The sequence below is a fragment of the Paroedura picta genome, chromosome 16 (assembly GCF_049243985.1).
Source record: "Paroedura picta isolate Pp20150507F chromosome 16, Ppicta_v3.0, whole genome shotgun sequence".
Classification (NCBI taxonomy): domain Eukaryota; kingdom Metazoa; phylum Chordata; class Lepidosauria; order Squamata; family Gekkonidae; genus Paroedura; species Paroedura picta.
Genome location: NC_135384.1, coordinates 13444219 through 13462597, shown reverse-complemented (window position 1 = coordinate 13462597; position 18379 = coordinate 13444219). Strand labels below are relative to the sequence as shown.

Here is an 18379-nt window from a genome sequence, read left to right as displayed (position 1 = left end):
GTGCTTACAATGTGGAATTAACTGGCAGACAAAGTAGTGCTGACCACAGGTGTAAAGGTAAAGGTATCCCCTGTGCATGCACTGGGTCATGCCTGACCCTTGGGGTGATGCCCTCTAGCATTTTCATGGCAGACTCAATATGGGGTGGTTTGCCAGTGCCTTCCCCAGTCATTACCGTTTACCCCCCAGCAAGCTGGGTACTCATTTTACCAACCTCAGAAGGATGGAAGGCTGAGTCAACCTTGAGCTGGCTGCTGGGATTGAACTCCCAACCTCATGGGCAGAGCTTCAGACTGCATGTCTGCTGCCTTACCACTCTGTGCCACAAAAGCCACAGGTATAGGCAACTTGAAATGGGGTTCAGGCAGATTTGTAGAGGGCAGACCTATAAGTGGTTACTAGGACTTAGGGGGTACCCCTTAAAATACAAGGGTTAGAAGGCAAATATCAGGGGAAAGCCTTGACCTGTGTTCCCTGTTATTTGACCTCCAGAGGAACTGGTTGAGCACTGCATGAGTGAATGCTGGACTAGATGAACCATGGGTCTGACAAAGCCAGGCTCTTCTTATAGTCTTACCAGTATTTTTCTGAGTGTATTTTAGTCTAATAAACATCACAGATTTACAGAATTGCTCTGAAAATCCAGTTTTCCTGAATCTGAATAAACCTGATTTATAATAGGTTTTATTTTGCATTTGGGAATATCAGTTTGGTCTTCAGACTTGTTCTCCCCAGAAGTTCTTCCAGGAAAAAGAAGGTGGTTGTGTCGGGCTTCTCTGATTCACCATTGGTTTTCTTGAGCTTGTAAAATACTTCTCCTTTCCTAATTTGTGGTGCTGGGATACCCTGGGCTGAAACTGGTACTGCTGAGCTTGCAAAAGTGGTGACATTTGGTTAACAGTGTTCTGCTGTGCTTTTGTGGTTCAACATTGATTCTGCCAAAAATAAAATCTGCTTGGATGCTTTGATTTGACATTGGTTCTGTTGGACTTATACTGCCACTAGTCCTGGGTTCTGCTGGCCTTCTATGGATTTAAATTGGTTCTGCTGAGCTTCCAAAAGTATTCCCTCATTTGAATTTGTTCTTCTGAGATTATCTGGTTTGACAATCATTTTCTGGGGTTGCTGCATTTGCTTGTGATTCTGATGATATTCCTTGATTCTGCATTGATTCTGTTGAGTTTATTGATGGTTCTTGGCATGGGAACAGCTGACTAGTATCTGTTGCAGACATGCCTCCCAGAGGGGGGGGGGAACCATAGAGGATGGATGAGGGTACTATTTGGGGTTACAGGCACTAGAAATTATAGAACACTTTGGTGCCCCTAGTAAAACAACAGCTCTATTACAGGGTATGGAGAAAATATCTAGGAGTGTGTGGAGGGGCTGTTTTTTGACTAGGGGCACCAGGCAGGCAGACATTGTAGTACCTAATGATACATTGTTGCATCACAAACTATATTTAATATACCATGAATAATTATTTTTATTGGTTTGATTCTTGCAGCTTAAACTGATTGCTGAAAAATTGGGAAAAGAAATGGAAAATCAGACCGCAGTGACTTATTTTGTCCTCTTGGGATTTTCAGACAACCTACTAGCTCAAATTTTCTTCTTCCTGATGTTTTTGTTTATTTATGCCACAACTGTGCTGGGAAATATGGCTATTATTACAGTAATAAGGATTAAAAATGACCTCCAGAGCCCCATGCACTTTTTCCTTAGTCACCTGGCTTTTATTGACATCTGCTTTTCATCAGCTACGGGACCAAATCTGCTAGCAAATTTCTTTTCAAGCCACACCATCTCATACAATGGCTGCATGGCCCAGATCTTCTTTGTCATTCTGATAGGATGTACAGAACTGTATCTTCTTGCAATTATGGCAGTTGATCGATACGCTGCCATATGCAAGCCTCTGCATTATGTACAAATTATGAATAGAGAGGTTTGTAGATGGCTCGTAGGAGGTGCTTGGACCATAGGTTTCATACAAGGTTTGGTAAGCACATTACCTTTGTTGAACCTCATGTTCTGTGGCCAAAATATGATCAGGCACTTCAGCTGTGAACACCCATCTTTACTTGCTTTATCATGCTCAGACATTTACACAAATAGGATCATATTTTTTATTACCGGTAATGCAGTTGGGATTTCTTCATTTCTTCTTATTTCAGTGTCCTATCTCCACATTTTTTCTACAGTCCAGAAAATGGCTTCAGCAGAAGCTAAAAGGAAAACCTTCTCTACATGCACTCCCCACCTCATTGTTCTGGTTTTATTTTATAGCTCTAGCTGGCTTCGATATATGAAACCTGACTCAATCTCTTCATTAGTTCTGGATGAAATCCTTTCCATTCAGTATAGTATCTGCACTCCTATGTTGAACCCTATCATCTACAGCCTTAAAACCAAGGATGTGAAGGAGGCAATAAAAGAATTCATTGGATTATGACAATACTTTATTCGATTATGATGATTCTTTAAAACCAAGCCTCCATGTAGTGAAGTATCAGAGAACCAGGAGGAAAAGTCTTGAACCTTCCCATTCCATGAGAGCTTGGGCAACAGTCTCTCTTTGAACATATCCACACCAGGAATATGACCTGCCTTACTACTTGTCCAGTGGCTGGGCAATTTCCGATGGGGACTGGAATCATTGCTGTGGTACTGGAATGACAGCTCCCTAGTAGAATGACAGTTCATGGGAGAAGTTTAACAGCCCCCAGTGAGGAAAGGCAGTCCACGGCAGTATTATCCTTTCTCTGGGAATGGGATAATAGCCCCCCGAGTGGACTGTTGGTTCCTGGGACTGCATTCAGTGCTGGAATCTGGAATGACAGCCTCAGGTGTAGAAGGATGGTCCTTGGGACTGGAATCATTGTTTTGAGACTGTAATGGTAGCCCATATTATGATTATGATTGCGTTAAAGATATACCTCTCTCTAATGGTCACCAACTGCAGTGGTGAACACTCATATTTCAAAATTGAAACGAATCAAGAATGTAGCATGAGCACTGGCTCACCCTGTCAAACATTAGTGAACCATCTCTCTTTGACAAGTCTTGAGCATGAGTTACTTAGAGAAATGGACATGTCTAAGATAATTGAGGATTTTTCTGTTTTTAAGTCTCATAAACATTTTGTGTGAATGTGAACCCTGTAAATAACATTGTGTTAAGGTGAACCATGTAAATCAAAGTGTACTCATAATTTTAAAATTGTTGTTTTCTTTATCTAAGAAAGGTTTACGTTCAGGAGAATTCTAGTAAATGTCTTTGGCAAAGTAAAGGTGTCAGTTGTTCCCACAGTTCCAAATATCCCTGGAAAGGGTGCCCCACCATTATTTGTGCAGCACAAGAAACAATTCCAGTTGTGTTCTGCTATGGCTCTACTGGTTCTGGTACTATGGACCCTGCAAATCCTTAAACTGGGCTTGTCTCAAGGTGACATCAACCAAATGAATGGATGGATGGTTGAATGAGTGGATGGATGATGATGATGCAAAGAAGTTGTGGTAGTAGTAGTAAATGTAGTAGTAAATGTAGTACTAGTAGTAAATGTGCAATGTGTATAGCCAAAGGCCATTAAAAACTTGATATAAATAAAACAAATATTTTAAAAATAGGATAGAAACTATCATAAAGATGCCAGCCATCAGCCAAATTTCTTCACACCTACACAATTACATTGTTGTTGAAAGAGAGAGGAGGGAAAACAATGAAAACAGATTACAAACCTAAAAATGTTAAGATTCAGGCACCACTTTTATACATATCTTTCTTGGTGGCTAGCACATATAAAGCTGCCATGTATGTAGCACATGGATCTATACCTGGAAGGAGAAATAAACAGCTGTCAAATGATTTGAGAAATAAAAAAGAAGTCATTTAGGAAATGGAAGGAAGGCCTTATTGCCAAGGATGAGTATAAACAACCAATGATTGAAGGGAGAGTATTAGAAAAGCTAAAGCTCAATATGAGCTTAGGCTAGCAAGAAGTGGTAAACAGCAAAAAAGCTTCTTTAGTTATATATCAAGAAAGAATAAGAGTAGGGGCTATGTTGGACCACTGCGAGGAAAAGACTGTGAAATTATAACAGATGATAAAGAGAGGGCTGAACTTCTTAACTCTGATTTCTCTTCAGTCTTCTCTTGTGAGGGAAATAGTGCTTAATGTGGCAAAAACGTATCACAACAGGGGGATGGGAATGGTGGCCTAGGATCACTGTGGGAGCAATCTATAAACACCTAGTTTATTTAAATGAATCCAAGTCTTCTGGGCCAGATGAATTGCATCCAAGGGTACTAAAACAACTTGCAAATGTCATCTCTGAACCTCTGTCCATTATTTTTTATACTTCTTGGAGAACAGGTGAGGTACCAGATGTTTGGAGGTGGGTGAATGTTGTTTCCATCTTCAAGAAAGGGAAAAAGGAAGATCTGTATAACCACCGACCTGTCAGCTTGACTTCTTGATCAAGGTGTAAACTGCACTGAGCTTTTATTCCAATCCCAGGTCGATTCAGTCCCTGCCATCTACACAGAATGTGATTTCCATTTTGATTTTGGGCAATTTAAATTTTCCTTCTGCAGCAAGAAGGATTGATCCGGAGTGACCCTACCTTTATTGTGTGATATCTTAGAGTGCTTTTAACTCTCAATATTTTAAGATTTGGATTGAGAAAGCAGGCTATTTTGAATCTGGGCTCTGCTCTGTGATAGAGATTCCCTGATTGGCCAAAGCTGCTCATGTGACAAGCTTGCCTTAAAGGAAGAAGCCCCTAAGTTCTCTCAACTTCTGTCGGTCTTGGATTTTTTTCTCCCTCCTCTGCCTTCTTCGATCCCCCCCCTTCAAGAAAAGAAAAAAAGAGGATGTGCTTGGCTTCCCCCCTTCTGAACTACCCTAACCACATGCAGAACACTTTCCTGTTTCAATGGGGGGGGGGAGAGGAAGACCTGAGTTCAAATCAATCTGAATTCAACAGGATTGACAATGGAATAAACAAAGTAAGTGCAGACTCTGCCCTAGTGGGTTTCTAGAGTATCTGGGACCTTCAATGTGGGAATGAGGCATACAAATCAAATAAGTTCACTGATTATCCATCCTCCAATCTGTAGCTGTTTTAATGTGGGAACTACCTGCTCCCACCACAAGTTCTACTGGGCAATACTCTGGATGACTTTTTCTGGAAGGTGGAATGAGTGACACATTGGGGAAGAGCCAGGAGTAAATTGTCAATGACCTGTATGTGGCCCCTGAGGCAGTGCATATTTCTGGTATGTCATATTGATAAGGCAAAAATCCAGTGTTCATTAGTAACTTTCAGTGATCCTAGCCCATAAAATAGACAACAAAGATACATAAAACTTTCCTTGAGTATGACTCTTCCTCACAACTACTTCCAAAATCTATCCTTTAAGAAAACATACATTATCCTGTCTAAGGATGTATGGAACCTGTGGGTTGCCTTCTTTACTTCATGGTAAAGAAAATAATGAATCTGTTTACCTTTGGTAAAGCTTTCATTTGGAGAAGATGGTTTGTTTTCACCATTCATTTTGGGCACATTAAAAAGTGAACCAAGAAAATATGGTAACATTAAAAAAAACATTTCTGGAAAGAAATGTTAATAATCATTCACAGGTGCATTTTATTCCATATAGCCAAATGGTAACATTACAAATTTCTTGGATTTTGTTCCAGGATTTTCATACTCACAAATTAAAGTGTAAGAGTATAAATCATATTTAAATCACATCTAATTATATCTACCCCCAATGAAACAACAAGAGTAATAATATTATATATACATGTATTTGTGTGGTACTAACAAAATACATTTAATGAAAGAATTATGTTGAATAAATTAAATGTCTTTCCAACCAGCATGAATAGGTGATGAGGTAGGTAAGACAATTTATGTATTCCTTATAATTTTTCAGATTATTTTGATTATGCATTAAGGTAGATTGGGGATTCAAACCTGGGATTTCTAGCTTCTAATCTGACTCCTTTGACCACTAGACCATGTTGGCTCTGGTGAGCAACAAATATACAGATAACTCTAAGACCGTTTATGCACTGGAGGTTTCATGCCGGGCTGCAGACTGGAGTTTTAGTCATGGCAGGTTGCCCCACCTCTTCCTCCACCCACATGGGCGAGCATTTGGCACCTCATCCGCCCTGATTTGTGTTCTTGCATGGAAGCTGGGGCAATGAAGTTCCCAGTGCATAAACGGTCTAAAACCTTTTGCTAACTGTGCCCCAACAGTGGTTGGTACAATATTCAGAAATGGGGAAAGATGGGCAAGAGATATTTCCAAATACATCAGTTCTATCTAATAAGATTAGGTTATACTTAATCAAGAAGAAATGTGGATGAGTAGTACATTGGATAGAGACCTATTTTTTTAAAAGTCCCAGAATTTCACCATTTTAACATCTTCTTAAATGATGCCTTCATCTCCTTGTTGGGTAAGCTGTAGATGATGGGGTTCAGTAGTGGTGTGAGGATGCTGTACTGTATGGAAAGTATTTCATCCAAAACCACTGATGAAGCTGAGCTTGGTCTAAGATAGCGGAAGTAACCTGTCCCATAGAAAAGAATCACTACAATGAGGTGGGAACTGCATGTAGAGAAAGCTTTCTGCCTCCCCTCTGTGGAGTTGATCCTCAGGATGGTAGAAATGATATGAATGTAGGAGACCACAGTGAGTAAAAAGGAGACTATTCCAACTGTGCCCCCTGATATGAAGAACAACATTTGATTCATGGATGTGTCTGAGCAAGACAAAGAAATGATAGAAGGGAGCTCACAACTGAAGTGCTTTATGATTTTTGACCCACAGAATTCTAACCTTGTCAGTGGCACAGTGTTTGCAAGTGAATACAAGAATCCAATTGACCATGAAGTAGCCACTAACTTCCAAGTGAATGCTATATTCATGATGTTCACGTAATGCAGTGGTTTGCATATGGCACAGTACCTGTCATAAGCCATTGACGAGAGCATGAAAACTTCTGTAGTGGCTGAAAACAAAATGAAGAATGCCTGAGCAAAGCATCCACTGACAGATATAGTCTTCTGCTTGGCAATGGTGGTCTCTAGCATCTTGGGGAGTGTGACAGATGAATAGCAGACATCAAGGAAAGAGAGATGACTCAAGAAGAAATACATGGGGTTCTGAAGATTAGGGTTGGATTTTACAGCTAGCATGATCATAACATTAGCTACTATGGTTAACAGGTATATTAACAAGAACAGGACAAAGAGGAGACTCTGAAGCTGAAGATTATTGGAAAGGCCAAGAAAGGCAAAGCAGCATTCACCAGTTTGGTTTCCTACCATGACTGACAATCCATGACCCCTATGGAAAGAAGGAAGTGACATTTGCCCCTCTGAACACAACACGTTACAATTTTTTTTGTAGTGTGATCATGTTGCCATACAATTTGACTTAAATTACAACTGTGTAATGAATATGGATCTGCTGGCTCAACACTATCAAAGCCGATACAGGGATGACCATGAACCAACTAAAAGAAGCAGTTGGAGACAGGGAGGCGTGGTGAAGACTTTCCTATAGAATCGCCAAGGGTCAGACACGACTGAACGGATAACATCATCAATGAATATGGAGGTTTCATGGCTTCATGGCTTAATGCAGAATACTGCAAACCAATCAATTCCTTCCATTGTCAGAATATGACTGGAAGTTATTATCCCATAATATAAAGGTACGAAGTACAAAGATAATTAAAGTTCTGTTCTTTCTTTTAAATATCCGGTACAATGTACAGTTATGCTGAAAAATAAGGAAGATGCCTTTTCAGCTACATATTACATCTTTTTCTCATCCTTTGGTCAAGGAGCTCAGTGTTCAGTGTTATTTTTCTTCAAAACAGTCAGAGGTAAATTAGGTAAAGAAAAAGTGACAGGTCTACAATCATCCACTGAACTACATGGCAGAGTTTGGCTTTGCGCTGTGGTCTGCCCAATCCCACTTCAATCCTGAAGTCACTATAACCATCAGTAGCTCTCAGGTAACCCCTGAGTTATTCTTCAGCTATTACAATAAATATAACCAATTGCACTGGCGGAGCTCACTTCTTGGACTGCAATCCAGTTATCTTGAAGGATTCCAGTTTTTGCATCATAAGCTGGAAGAAAAAGTAATGTTACTTCGTTGTGTCCATTTGAGTGTTCTACATCTTCTACAAGTATGTTTCCTATTAGCAATGAAATAACTTTCTATAAAACTGCAACAAGAAAAAGTTCTCATAAATTCATACATAAAAGGATTTCCAAGTGTTTTTTTCACTGTTGTCTATTATTGATCATGAAGATCTCAGATCAGCTTTGCAGATATATTTAAAAGCCTACCTGAAATTATTAATTATTCCCACTGGAAATAAAGCAGAACATTGAATTTCATGGTATGAGAGAACCTAGAAAATCATGCAGTCCAAATTCCCTGGCTCAAATAAAAAATGTTCCCCTAGCTTAACATTCCAATCCCATCCCCCTGAATCCATTGCATACTACAGACCACACTCTACCTGGAACACAATCACAGATCAAGTGCACCTTACTAGAGTTTGGAAACTGATCCAGTGTAAAGAAAGAAGATGGGCTCAAAGACTATTTCTGTACTGCATGTAGATTCCCATCTCCTGAGTAGATATTACTTACTGTGGTTGCAGCTGATGAAATCACTTCCAGTTTGTTGTGTCCCTTGGAAAGCCCATGGTAAGGGAACGTAGATTCTACCATGTTCCCAGAGCTGCTACAGGCACCGGTGAGTGCTATGTCGAGCCAGCCTCGTGCATAATCGGAGGAGCCAGGCCATGGCTTCCCTGCATGGATGCCTCTTGTCCCTGTCAACTCCGTGGAGTCACGGAGCAGAATGGGTCATCCCCCCACTGTGGTGGGAGGGTGGCATGCCACTCCCCTGCCAGTGAGCGGTGGGGGCTTCATGGTGTAATAATCACACTAAGTAAAACTAGCGAACACAATTGACCAAGATATCCAAGATAACCAATAAGGACTTGTAATTCCCATTTCGTTGTTACTGAGGAAGTGTGCATGCACTCGAAAGCTTATATATTGAATAAAACTTGGTTGGTCTTCATTTTCTACTGGACTGATTCTTGTTCTTCTGCTTCAGACCAATACAATTGCTCACTTGAATCTATATTGTAGGTTATAGTTACCACTGTCTTTGAACATAATTTCTTCACTGTTCTCCATAAATACATTATATAGTGATTTACAACCAGTAGTATCTGACAACCAACTGATCAATTAATACCTTGGACATGAATGGAGATCGGGCATGAACTTAGATCACAGGACATAATATGTCTGCAAACTCTTGGCATTCAGTGATCTATCCATTTCAGTTCCTCATGTTTGCCAAATGGGTTCTGACTAACCATTTCTGAAATTCTGGAAGGGTTGGGGGGGACAAAATTGGATCTGTGTTAGGTACTTGACAATATTTGCCAATTTACCATTGGCTCAGCTGTGATATAAACATAAATATATCAAGCAGTTCAGGAACTTATACTTGTGGCTATCATATATAAACATTTTATTTTAAAAAATGGATGAACTCACCTGATATGAGCATAAACAGTAGGATGGAAGAGTACATGATCTACAGTGAATGTTTAAGACGGAGGGACAAAAACCAAACTCTGAGCTCAATTCTGATAGAATCCATGAGTTTTTCAAACATTAATGGCCTGTTAGGATGCACTGTGATTATGTGTTCTCTGTTTTGTGTGAACATCATTCCCCAACCAAGCAAGGCAAGATTAACTCCCAGAGGAAGAAGCTATTTCCACCTGGATTTATTTCTTCCCATATTTCTTTATCAAAAGAACAACATATTATAATCAGCAGATGCTATATAATTTGTAAGAAGGGTTAGTTTTTGAGAGACATTTCCAGCTCGCTAGTGTTAATTGTACACAACAGTAAAGTAGTGTTTGTGTTCTGTCTCAAAGGACACACCCCACATTGAATAATCTGGACACAATCCTTTCAACATGCTGATTGGCTCAAATTGGGTCAGAAATAACCACCTGGGGAACTGCAATGTCCAGGTAGCCACTGCTTCCAGAAGGCCCGGCAGGGAATCAGGTGATGCAGTGGGACAATGGTACACCACCCAGATGGCCATGTTCTCGATCAATTGCCACATAAGGCTGACACATTGCAACCCCTGTGATCCTTTGGCTCCTTGTACAGTCCACTTCCCTCATGTATATCTCCACAGACAAGGGAACAGATTTCCCAATTGGGAAAAGTGGTGCCAGGTCGCCTTTGGGCTCTGGGTTGTTGCAGCCAGTTGGCTGTGGGGTATGGGCCTCCTCCTTTGTGCCCAAATTGGGGCCAACTCTCTGTTCTGGTTTGGATTTAGTAAAGCTGTGGCAGCCATGGTAATGCCCTTCCAGAGAGTCATGTCTCAAATATACAGAGGACTCTGAAAACTACTAATTGTGCCTTGATTCTGGCTGGTACAGTGTTGAGAAACAGGGAATGAGGGAAAAGAGAGATTTCCTTTTTGCGATATATATTTTTATTTTCATAAAGATAAAGATAGAACAGAACAAATAGTATAAATTGTTAATACAAAGAAAGATAAGTTATGCTCTTCATTTGATACACTTAATTCCCCATTTCATGTCCCCTTTTAGTTTATTTTCTTAAATAATTCAGATAAGGGCCCCATTGTTCTTGGAACACCTCTTCTGTTTTTCCATTAACTATCAGTGTCAGTTTGGCCATCTTTACAAAGTCCGCTAGTTTGTTCAACCAGTCTTCTATCAAAGGTAATTCTTGCATTTTCCATTTCTTGGCCAGAACTAGTCTTGCTGCCGTCGTCACATAGAAGAATAGACTTTGGGTATAAGCTGGGAGGCACTGCAGATGTATACTTAATAGCATAGATTCAGCTTTCATAGGAAACCTAAGACCGCACATATTCTGCACAATGGTGTGTATTTTTGCCCAGAACATATACACTTTTTCACATTTCCACCACATATGGAAGAAAGAACCTACTTTGTCACCACATTTCCAGCATTTGTTATCACAGTTTCTAGCAATTTTGGCAATCACTTTTGGTGTCACGTACCACCTGTAAAACATTTTATACCAGTTTTCTTTAAGTATTTGACAATTAGTATACTTAGGGATTCTAGACCATGCTACTTCCCATTGTTCTATTGTCACATTTGTCTCAATGTTTTGCATCCATTTAATCATACATGGCTTAACCCGTTCCATTTCCATCTCATACCTTAATAGCAGTTTATATATTTGACCCTGCAAGTGAGGCTTCTCTTCAATTACCAAATGTTTAAATTCTGGTATTGGAGCCTCTGGTTTTAGCGGTTGCTGAAACTCTACTTTAAATCTAGATAGTAATTAGTTGTACTCTAACCAGGAAATGAGATATTTCCTGATACAGCAGTTCTATTTTGGAAATAAAATGAGGTTATAGAAAATCAAGAAGAAATGTGAATGAAGAGTAACCTGGGCAGATACATATTGTTTTGAAATGTCCCAGATATCACCATTTTAATATCTTCTTAAATGATGCCTTCAACTCCTTGTTTTGCAAGCTGTAGATGATGGGGTTTAGAAAAGGTGTGAGGATGCTGTACTGTATGGAAACTATTTCATCCCAAATCACAGATGATGTTGAGCTTGGTCTAACGTAGCGGAAGAAACCTGTCACATAGAAAAGAATCACTACAATAAGGTGGGAGCTGCAGGTCGAGAAAGCTTTCTGCCTCCCCTCTCTGGAGCTGATCCTTAGGATGGTCGAAATGATATGAACGTAGGAGCCCATAGTCAAAACAAAGCAGGCTGTACCAACTATCCCAGCAGACATAAAGAACAACATTTGATTAAAGGATGTGTCTGAGCAAGACAAAGAAATGATAGATGGGAGCTCACAACTGAAGTGCTGTATGACATTTGACCCACAGAATTCTAACCTTAACAGTGGCACAGTGTTTACAAGTGAATAGAAGAATCCAATTGTCCATGAAGAAGCCACTAACTTCCAAATGAATGCTATATTCACAATGTTCATGTAATGCAGTGGTTTGCATATGGCACAGTACCTGTCATAAGCCATTGATGAGAGTATGGAAATCTCTGTGCTAGCTGAAAGCAGAATGAAAAATGACTGCGCAAAGCATCCATTGATAGATATAGTCTTATGCTTGGCAATGGTGGTCTCTAGCATCTTTGGGAGTGTGACAGAAGAATAACAGATATCCAGGAAAGAGAGATGACTCAAGAAGAAGTACATGGGGTTCTGAAGACTAGGGTTGGACTTTACAGCCAGCATGATCATACCATTTGCCACTACTGTTAACAGATAAATTAACAAGAACTGGATGAAGAGGAGAATCTGGAGCTGAAGATCATTGGAAAGGCCAAGGAGATAAAAGAAGCCCTCCTCACTTTGGTTTCTTACCATGATTGGCAATCATGAGACCTATGGAAAGGAGAAAACAGCCTATATGAAAAGTATCCCTCTGAATATAACAGAAGAACATTTTTTGTATCATGATAAATTTGTCATCCAATTTCAACTAAATTACAAGTGTGTGAATAACATAGAGGTACTTTGTAAGGCAAACATCCACACAATTTTTTTTAAAATTGAAAACAACCTTCAAAAAACAATTGTGTTTCTCAGAGATCTCCTAGAGATCGCTGGGAATCAACACAGTATGGTAGTCTAGGGGAGTTAAAAAGCTTGTGTTTCATGGCTTTCTGCATCCCTGTGATAATGTTTATGCATTCCAGAATACTGCAAACCAATCTTTTTGATTTTATTCTTGGAACATGTAAAGGTAAAGGTAAAGGTATCCCCTGTGCAAGCATCGAGTCATGTCTGACCCTTGGGGTGACGCCCTCTAGCGTTTTCATGGCAGACTCAATACGGGGTGGTTTGCCAGTGCCTTCCCCAGTCATGACCGTTTACCCCCCAGCAAGCTGGGTACTCATTTTACCGACCTCGGAAGGATGGAAGGCTGAGTCAACCTTGAGCCGGCTGCTGGGATTGAACTCCCAGCCTTATGGGCAAAGCTTTCAGACGGCTGCCTTACCACTCTGCGCCACAAGAGGCTCTTGCGCCACAAGAGGCTCTTGGAACATGACATGAAGCTATTCTGTCATCCTTTAACAGCATAAAACATACATTATGCAAGTTCTGCAAGTTCTGCAAGTTCAGATCATGCAAGTTCTGTTCTTTCTTTGAAATAGCATGCACTGTTTACAGTTTTGCTGAAAAATAAAGAAGGTGCCACTTTATCTACATATTACACCGTTATCCCATCCTTTGATCAAGGAGCTCAGGGAAGTGTCCAATACCCTTTCCCCTCCCAAACATTTCTAAAAGTTAAGTAAGGCAGAGAAGAAGTGTGCAGTCTAACATACTTTTCAGAGTGGTGATTTGCACTGTGGTCTCCCCAACCCTTCTTCAACCCTGAAGTCAATATTAACAGCAGCATCTCTCATGTACCCTTTAGTAATTCCTCAGTCATTACAGAAACATAAGCAGACTCACTGACTGTACTCACTCCTTTAAGGATTGCAATCCGTTTCTCTTGAAGGACTCCAATTTTTGCCCCATAAACTGAGGATGAGGCATGTTACTTCCTTGTGTTCATTTGAGTCTTCTATATCTTCTACAAGTACTTAAAGTACAAGTTCTACCAGTAATGAAATAGCTTTCCGTAGCTTGCAAGGAGAATGAGTTGCCACATAGGTCTGTAGAGTGTAAGAAGAATGAGTTCTCATAAATGTATTTATCCAGCAGCTTGTTTCATTGGGGACTACTACTGATCATGAGGATCCCAGATCAACTTTGCAGATACATTTAAAAGCCTGCCTGAAATTCTTAATTATTCCCAGTGGAAACAGAACAGAACACTGCACTTCACGGTGTGAGAGAACCTAGAAAACCATGTATTCCATGTTCCCCGACACAAAGAAGCAATGTACCCCTAGACTGATCTTCATGTTCTTTTATTGTTTTTTTCTTTCTTCTTGTTCTTTTTGGCCAATCTTGGGATGAGTGTCAAGTGTCAATTAAAGTAGTATAGAGTAAATGTTATTTCAGTATAGATTTTCATTTACTGAAGGATATTGCCTGGAACTCTCCATCTCTTCAGTGCTAGATACAAAGTTCAACAGCCAAGAGCCCTCCCCTAGGATACAAAGTCAAGGGTCTACAGGTGCAATTCTGAATCTTACAAAAAGGGGATCCATCCCTTTTCTTTCAGAAGCAGACCAGCCAGTGGGATACAGCCCTACTATTATTATTATTAGATTTATTTCCCGCCACTCCCTTGTGGCTCATGGTGCGTTACAGCATCCTTAAATCCCCATTAAAACCCCATTAAAAGACAATAATAAAATTACCAACATTACCAGCATGGCAAAGATCGGCAACTCAACTTCCCCCCTCCCACTACTGGCGGGTGGAGAGGAGGTCTTGATGATATTTACTTCATGTCCCAATCCCAAATCCTGGGGGGGGGGGCGTATATCTATATTATCAGCCCCGGCCTCAACCATGAACCTGGTGGAAGAGCTCCATTTTGCAGGACCTACGGAACGTTGAAAGATCCCGCAGGGCCCACAGCTCTCCCTGGAGCTCATTCCACCAGGTTGGGGCCAGGACTGAAAAGGCCCTGGCCCTGGTCGAGGCCAGACGTGCTTCCCTAGGGCTGGGAACGACCAGCAGATTTTCACCCAGATAGCGCAAGGCCCTTCGAGGGGCATAGGGCGATAGCCGGTCACTCAGGTATGTGGGTCCCAACTCGCATAAAGCTTTGAAGTTTAAAACCAAAACCTTAACCCGGATCCGGGCAGCAATTGACAACCAATGCAGCTGCCTCAGCACTGGCTGGATGTGGGCCCTCCAAGGTGTGCCGGTGAGGACCCTAGCAGCTTCATTTTGCACTAGCTGAAGTTTCCGGATCAAGGACAAGGGAAGGCCCACGTAGAGCAAGGTACAGAAATCTACTCTGGAGGTGACCGTTGCATGGATCACTGTGGCTAAGTGTTTGGGGGACAGGTAGGGTGCTAGTAGTCGGGCCTGGCGAAGGTGGAAAAGTCAGGGAGGTGTCAATGGTCACACCCAAATTCCTGGCCTGGGACGCGATGGTGAGTTGCGTCCCTGCCAGGGTGGGTAAGCGCGCTTCCTGGTCCCGCCCCCTACATCATAGCCACAGGACCTCCATCTTAGAGAGGTTGAGTGCTCGAACCATTCCGTCACCACTTCCAAACATCTGGCAAATGGGTCCAGGGGGGAGCCCGGGTGGCCATCCATGAGGAGATAGAGCTAGGTGTCATCAGCGCACTGGTGGCAATCCAGCCCAAAACTCCATACCAGTTGGGCCAGAGGGTGCATAAAGATGTTGAACAATGTGGGGGAGAGGACCACGCCCTGGGAGACCCCGCAAGGGAATCTGTAGGAGCGCGAGAACACATCCCCTAACTGCAACCCTCTGGGTCCAGTACTGGAGAAGGAGCGTATCCAGTGTAGAGCTGTGCCCCGTATCCCCATGCTGGCGAGGCAGTGGAGCAACAGTTCGTGATCCACGATGTCGAAAGCAGCCGACAGGTCCAGAAGAACCAGCATTGCCAACCCGCCCCTATCCAGCTGGCGGCGGAGGTCATCCAACAGGGCGACCAGCACCGTCTCCACCCCGTGGCCAGGTCGAAAGCCAGACTGATATGGATTGAGTGCCGAAGTGTCTTCCAAGAATGCCAGGAGCTGGTCTGCCATGGCCCTTTCAACCACCTTGCCCAGGAATGCCAAGTGCGACACTGGGCGGTAGCTGGCAAGGTCCCGCGGGTCCAGTGTGGATCTTTTCATGAGAGGGTGAACCACTGCCCCCTTCAGCTGCTCAGGGAACTCCCCTGACTCCAGGGAGAGGTTGATAATGTTCCTGAGCTGGCCTCCTATCCTCTGGCCACCTCCCTTGAGGAGCCATGACAGACGGAGGTCAAGGGGGCAAGTGGTCGTCCTAACTGAGCCTAGCAACTTGTCTACTTCGGGTAAGGAGAGCCATCTGAAGCCATCAAATGTCACCCTCAAAGGCGGCCAACAGCCCTCTAGTTTGTTTACCATGTTAACTGTGGCGGGAAGATCGCGGCGGAGTGACGAGATTTTGTCCACAAAATATCTCTCTAATGCCTCACAGCCAAGTTCCAATTTGCTACTATTTTGGCGCCCCTCAAGGGCAGTAAGAGATCTAACTACCCGAAATAATTGGGCCCGGCAAGAGCTTGCAGACGCGATTTCCGCAGCAAAAAATTCACCTTTTGCCACTTTCACCGCCATCTCATACGCCCTCATAAGCGTGCGATAAGATGTTCTCATAGCTTCATCGCGAGTCTTCCGCCACACTCACTCCAGTCGTCTCACTTCCCTTTTCTTCTCCCGAAGTCCCCCGGTATACCAGGGGGCCCGTTTGAATCGAGGGCAGAGAGGACATTTAGGGGCGATCTCATCTATGGCGGCCGTCACTCCGCCACCAAGGCTGCTAGTGAGTCGCCAGGAGGCACCGGGTCCCACAGAGCATTCCGGGATCCAGTTGGATCCATGAGTCACCGCGGGCGGGCTAGAATGCACCCGCTGCCCAACTGGAGGGGGGGTATCCTGAGCCGGGCCCGCAGGGCATAGTGGTCTGACCACGGCACAGCTAGAGCTGTATCCAGATCCACCTGTATACCAGCACCGAAAATCAAGTTGAGTGTGTGACCAGAGTGATGGGTGGGCCCAGCAACAAATTACGAAAGTCCCAGTGTTGCCATGGATGACACCAGGTCTCCACCATGGGCTGAAGGGGGCGCGTCCGTGTGGACATTGAAGTCGCCCAGGATCAAGAGCCTGGGGTCCTGCAATGCCCAGGCGGCGGCTGCCTCCAGCAGACAGGGCAGGACATCTGGCGGCACATGGGACAGACGGTATACCAACCAGTTAGCCACACTCTTGACCGAGTCCCATCCAATACCGACACACTCCACCCCACTGATTTCCGGTGCTGGGAGAGCCCTGTAGGTGAGGACCTCCCGGACCACAAGAGCCACCCCCTCCCCCCCTTATGAACAATTATTCACAGTGTGGTGGCAGCAGGCAGCGGGGCTAATTCCTGATTATGCATGATGCTGCCGCCATCCCAGCCCTGGCCCAGCACAGTTCCCTGGATGGCCCAGGATAAGTGAATGAGGAAACTCCCACATTTCGTTTGCTGCTGCTGGCACCATCTGTGGCCCTGCAGGGACATCTGTGGCCTCACCTACCTCACAGGGTGTCTGTTGTAGGGAGAGGAAGGGTAGGCAATTGTAAGCCTGTTTGAAACTTTTTCAGGGTTCAAAAAAACAGGTCCTCTTTTTCTACTACTTCTGCTCACCCTCTACCTACATGCATGGACTGGTAATTCCCAATTCATTGCATTAGAGGAAGTGTGTAAACACATAAAAGCTTATACCTTGACTAAAACTTTGTTGCTGTTAATTTTCTACTGGACTCACATGTTTTCTGCTGCTTCAGACCAATAGTTGTATCTGTTTTGTGAGTTAGCATTTCTCAGTAGCCTGTATTAAAAACTGTACAACTACAGATTTTTACATCAAAGAGCAGCCAAGATTAAACAACAACTGCAGTTGACATGGCAGGAGGAACAAGCCAAAAATGACATGGCAGCATCCAATCCAGGGGGGCTCATGAGGGCCTATTTAAGACACCTCATGATGAAGCCCAGCCTCTCTGCCGGATTTTATTACATGATTTTCATGCTCATTTTGAAAACGATAACACTCAAATTAAACCTAAGCCATACCCTGCTCCCAACATATACAATGGTAATAATGTTAGTGGGGGGGGGGGGGTGACATATTGATGAAGAGCCAAAGGTAACTTGTCAGTGACCCATTACAAGGAGAAGCCCACTTGGTAGAGAGCTGGTTTGTACCCTGAGGTATTGGGTGTCCCATTAAGGGGCCAGCTGATAGGAGTGTGACTGATCCTGCTAGGTGGTCAGGGGCTCTAAGCCAAGTGACCTGGGTAACCTTTGGCTCCTTGTACAGTCCACTTCCCTCATGGATATCTCCAGAGGCAAGGGAACAGATTTCCCAGCTGAGAAAGGTGGTGGCAGGTCTCCTTTGGGCTCCGGGTTGTTGCAGCCAGTTGGCTATGGGGTATGGGCCTCCTCCTTTGTGCCCAAATAGGGGCCAACCCTCTCTTTTGGGTTGGATTTAGTAAAGCTCTGGCCATCTTAATGCCATTCCAGAGAGTTGCATCTCACAGTGTCAGCAATCGTGTCAAATAT

The 18379-nt window shown here is 43.1% G+C and overlaps 3 protein-coding genes across 3 annotated transcripts; 1 reads left to right on the top strand and 2 right to left on the bottom strand.

Annotated features, from left to right (window-relative positions):
- The first annotated feature begins 1534 nt into the window (after positions 1-1534).
- Positions 1535-2455, top strand: LOC143825350 (olfactory receptor 2D3-like). Its single transcript, XM_077313375.1, has one exon. It carries the CDS (start codon positions 1541-1543, stop codon positions 2453-2455), a length of 915 nt encoding a protein of 304 aa, XP_077169490.1. The 5' UTR covers positions 1535-1540.
- A 3976-nt stretch (positions 2456-6431) lies between these two features.
- On the bottom strand, positions 6432-7555 carry LOC143825349 (olfactory receptor 5BS1-like). The gene has a single exon (XM_077313374.1). It carries the CDS (start codon positions 7392-7394, stop codon positions 6432-6434), a length of 963 nt encoding a protein of 320 aa, XP_077169489.1. The 5' UTR covers positions 7395-7555.
- A 3118-nt stretch (positions 7556-10673) lies between these two features.
- LOC143825958 (olfactory receptor 5BS1-like) lies at positions 10674-13759 on the bottom strand. The gene is made up of 2 exons (XM_077314407.1): positions 13616-13759; positions 10674-12525 (listed from the first exon to the last, which is right to left on the bottom strand). The coding sequence occupies exon 2, from the start codon at positions 12505-12507 to the stop codon at positions 11587-11589; it is 921 nt and encodes a 306-aa protein (XP_077170522.1). The 5' UTR covers positions 12508-12525; positions 13616-13759; the 3' UTR covers positions 10674-11586.
- Between the last annotated feature and the right edge of the window lie 4620 nt (positions 13760-18379).

Excerpts from the sequence above, each read along its gene's own strand:
- LOC143825958 (XM_077314407.1), bottom strand. The coding sequence starts at position 12,507 with ATGGTAAGAAACCAAAGTGAGGAGGGCTTCTTTTATCTCCTTGGCCTT.
- LOC143825350 (XM_077313375.1), top strand. The coding sequence starts at position 1,541 with ATGGAAAATCAGACCGCAGTGACTTATTTTGTCCTCTTGGGATTTTCA.
- LOC143825349 (XM_077313374.1), bottom strand. The coding sequence starts at position 7,394 with ATGTCACTTCCTTCTTTCCATAGGGGTCATGGATTGTCAGTCATGGTA.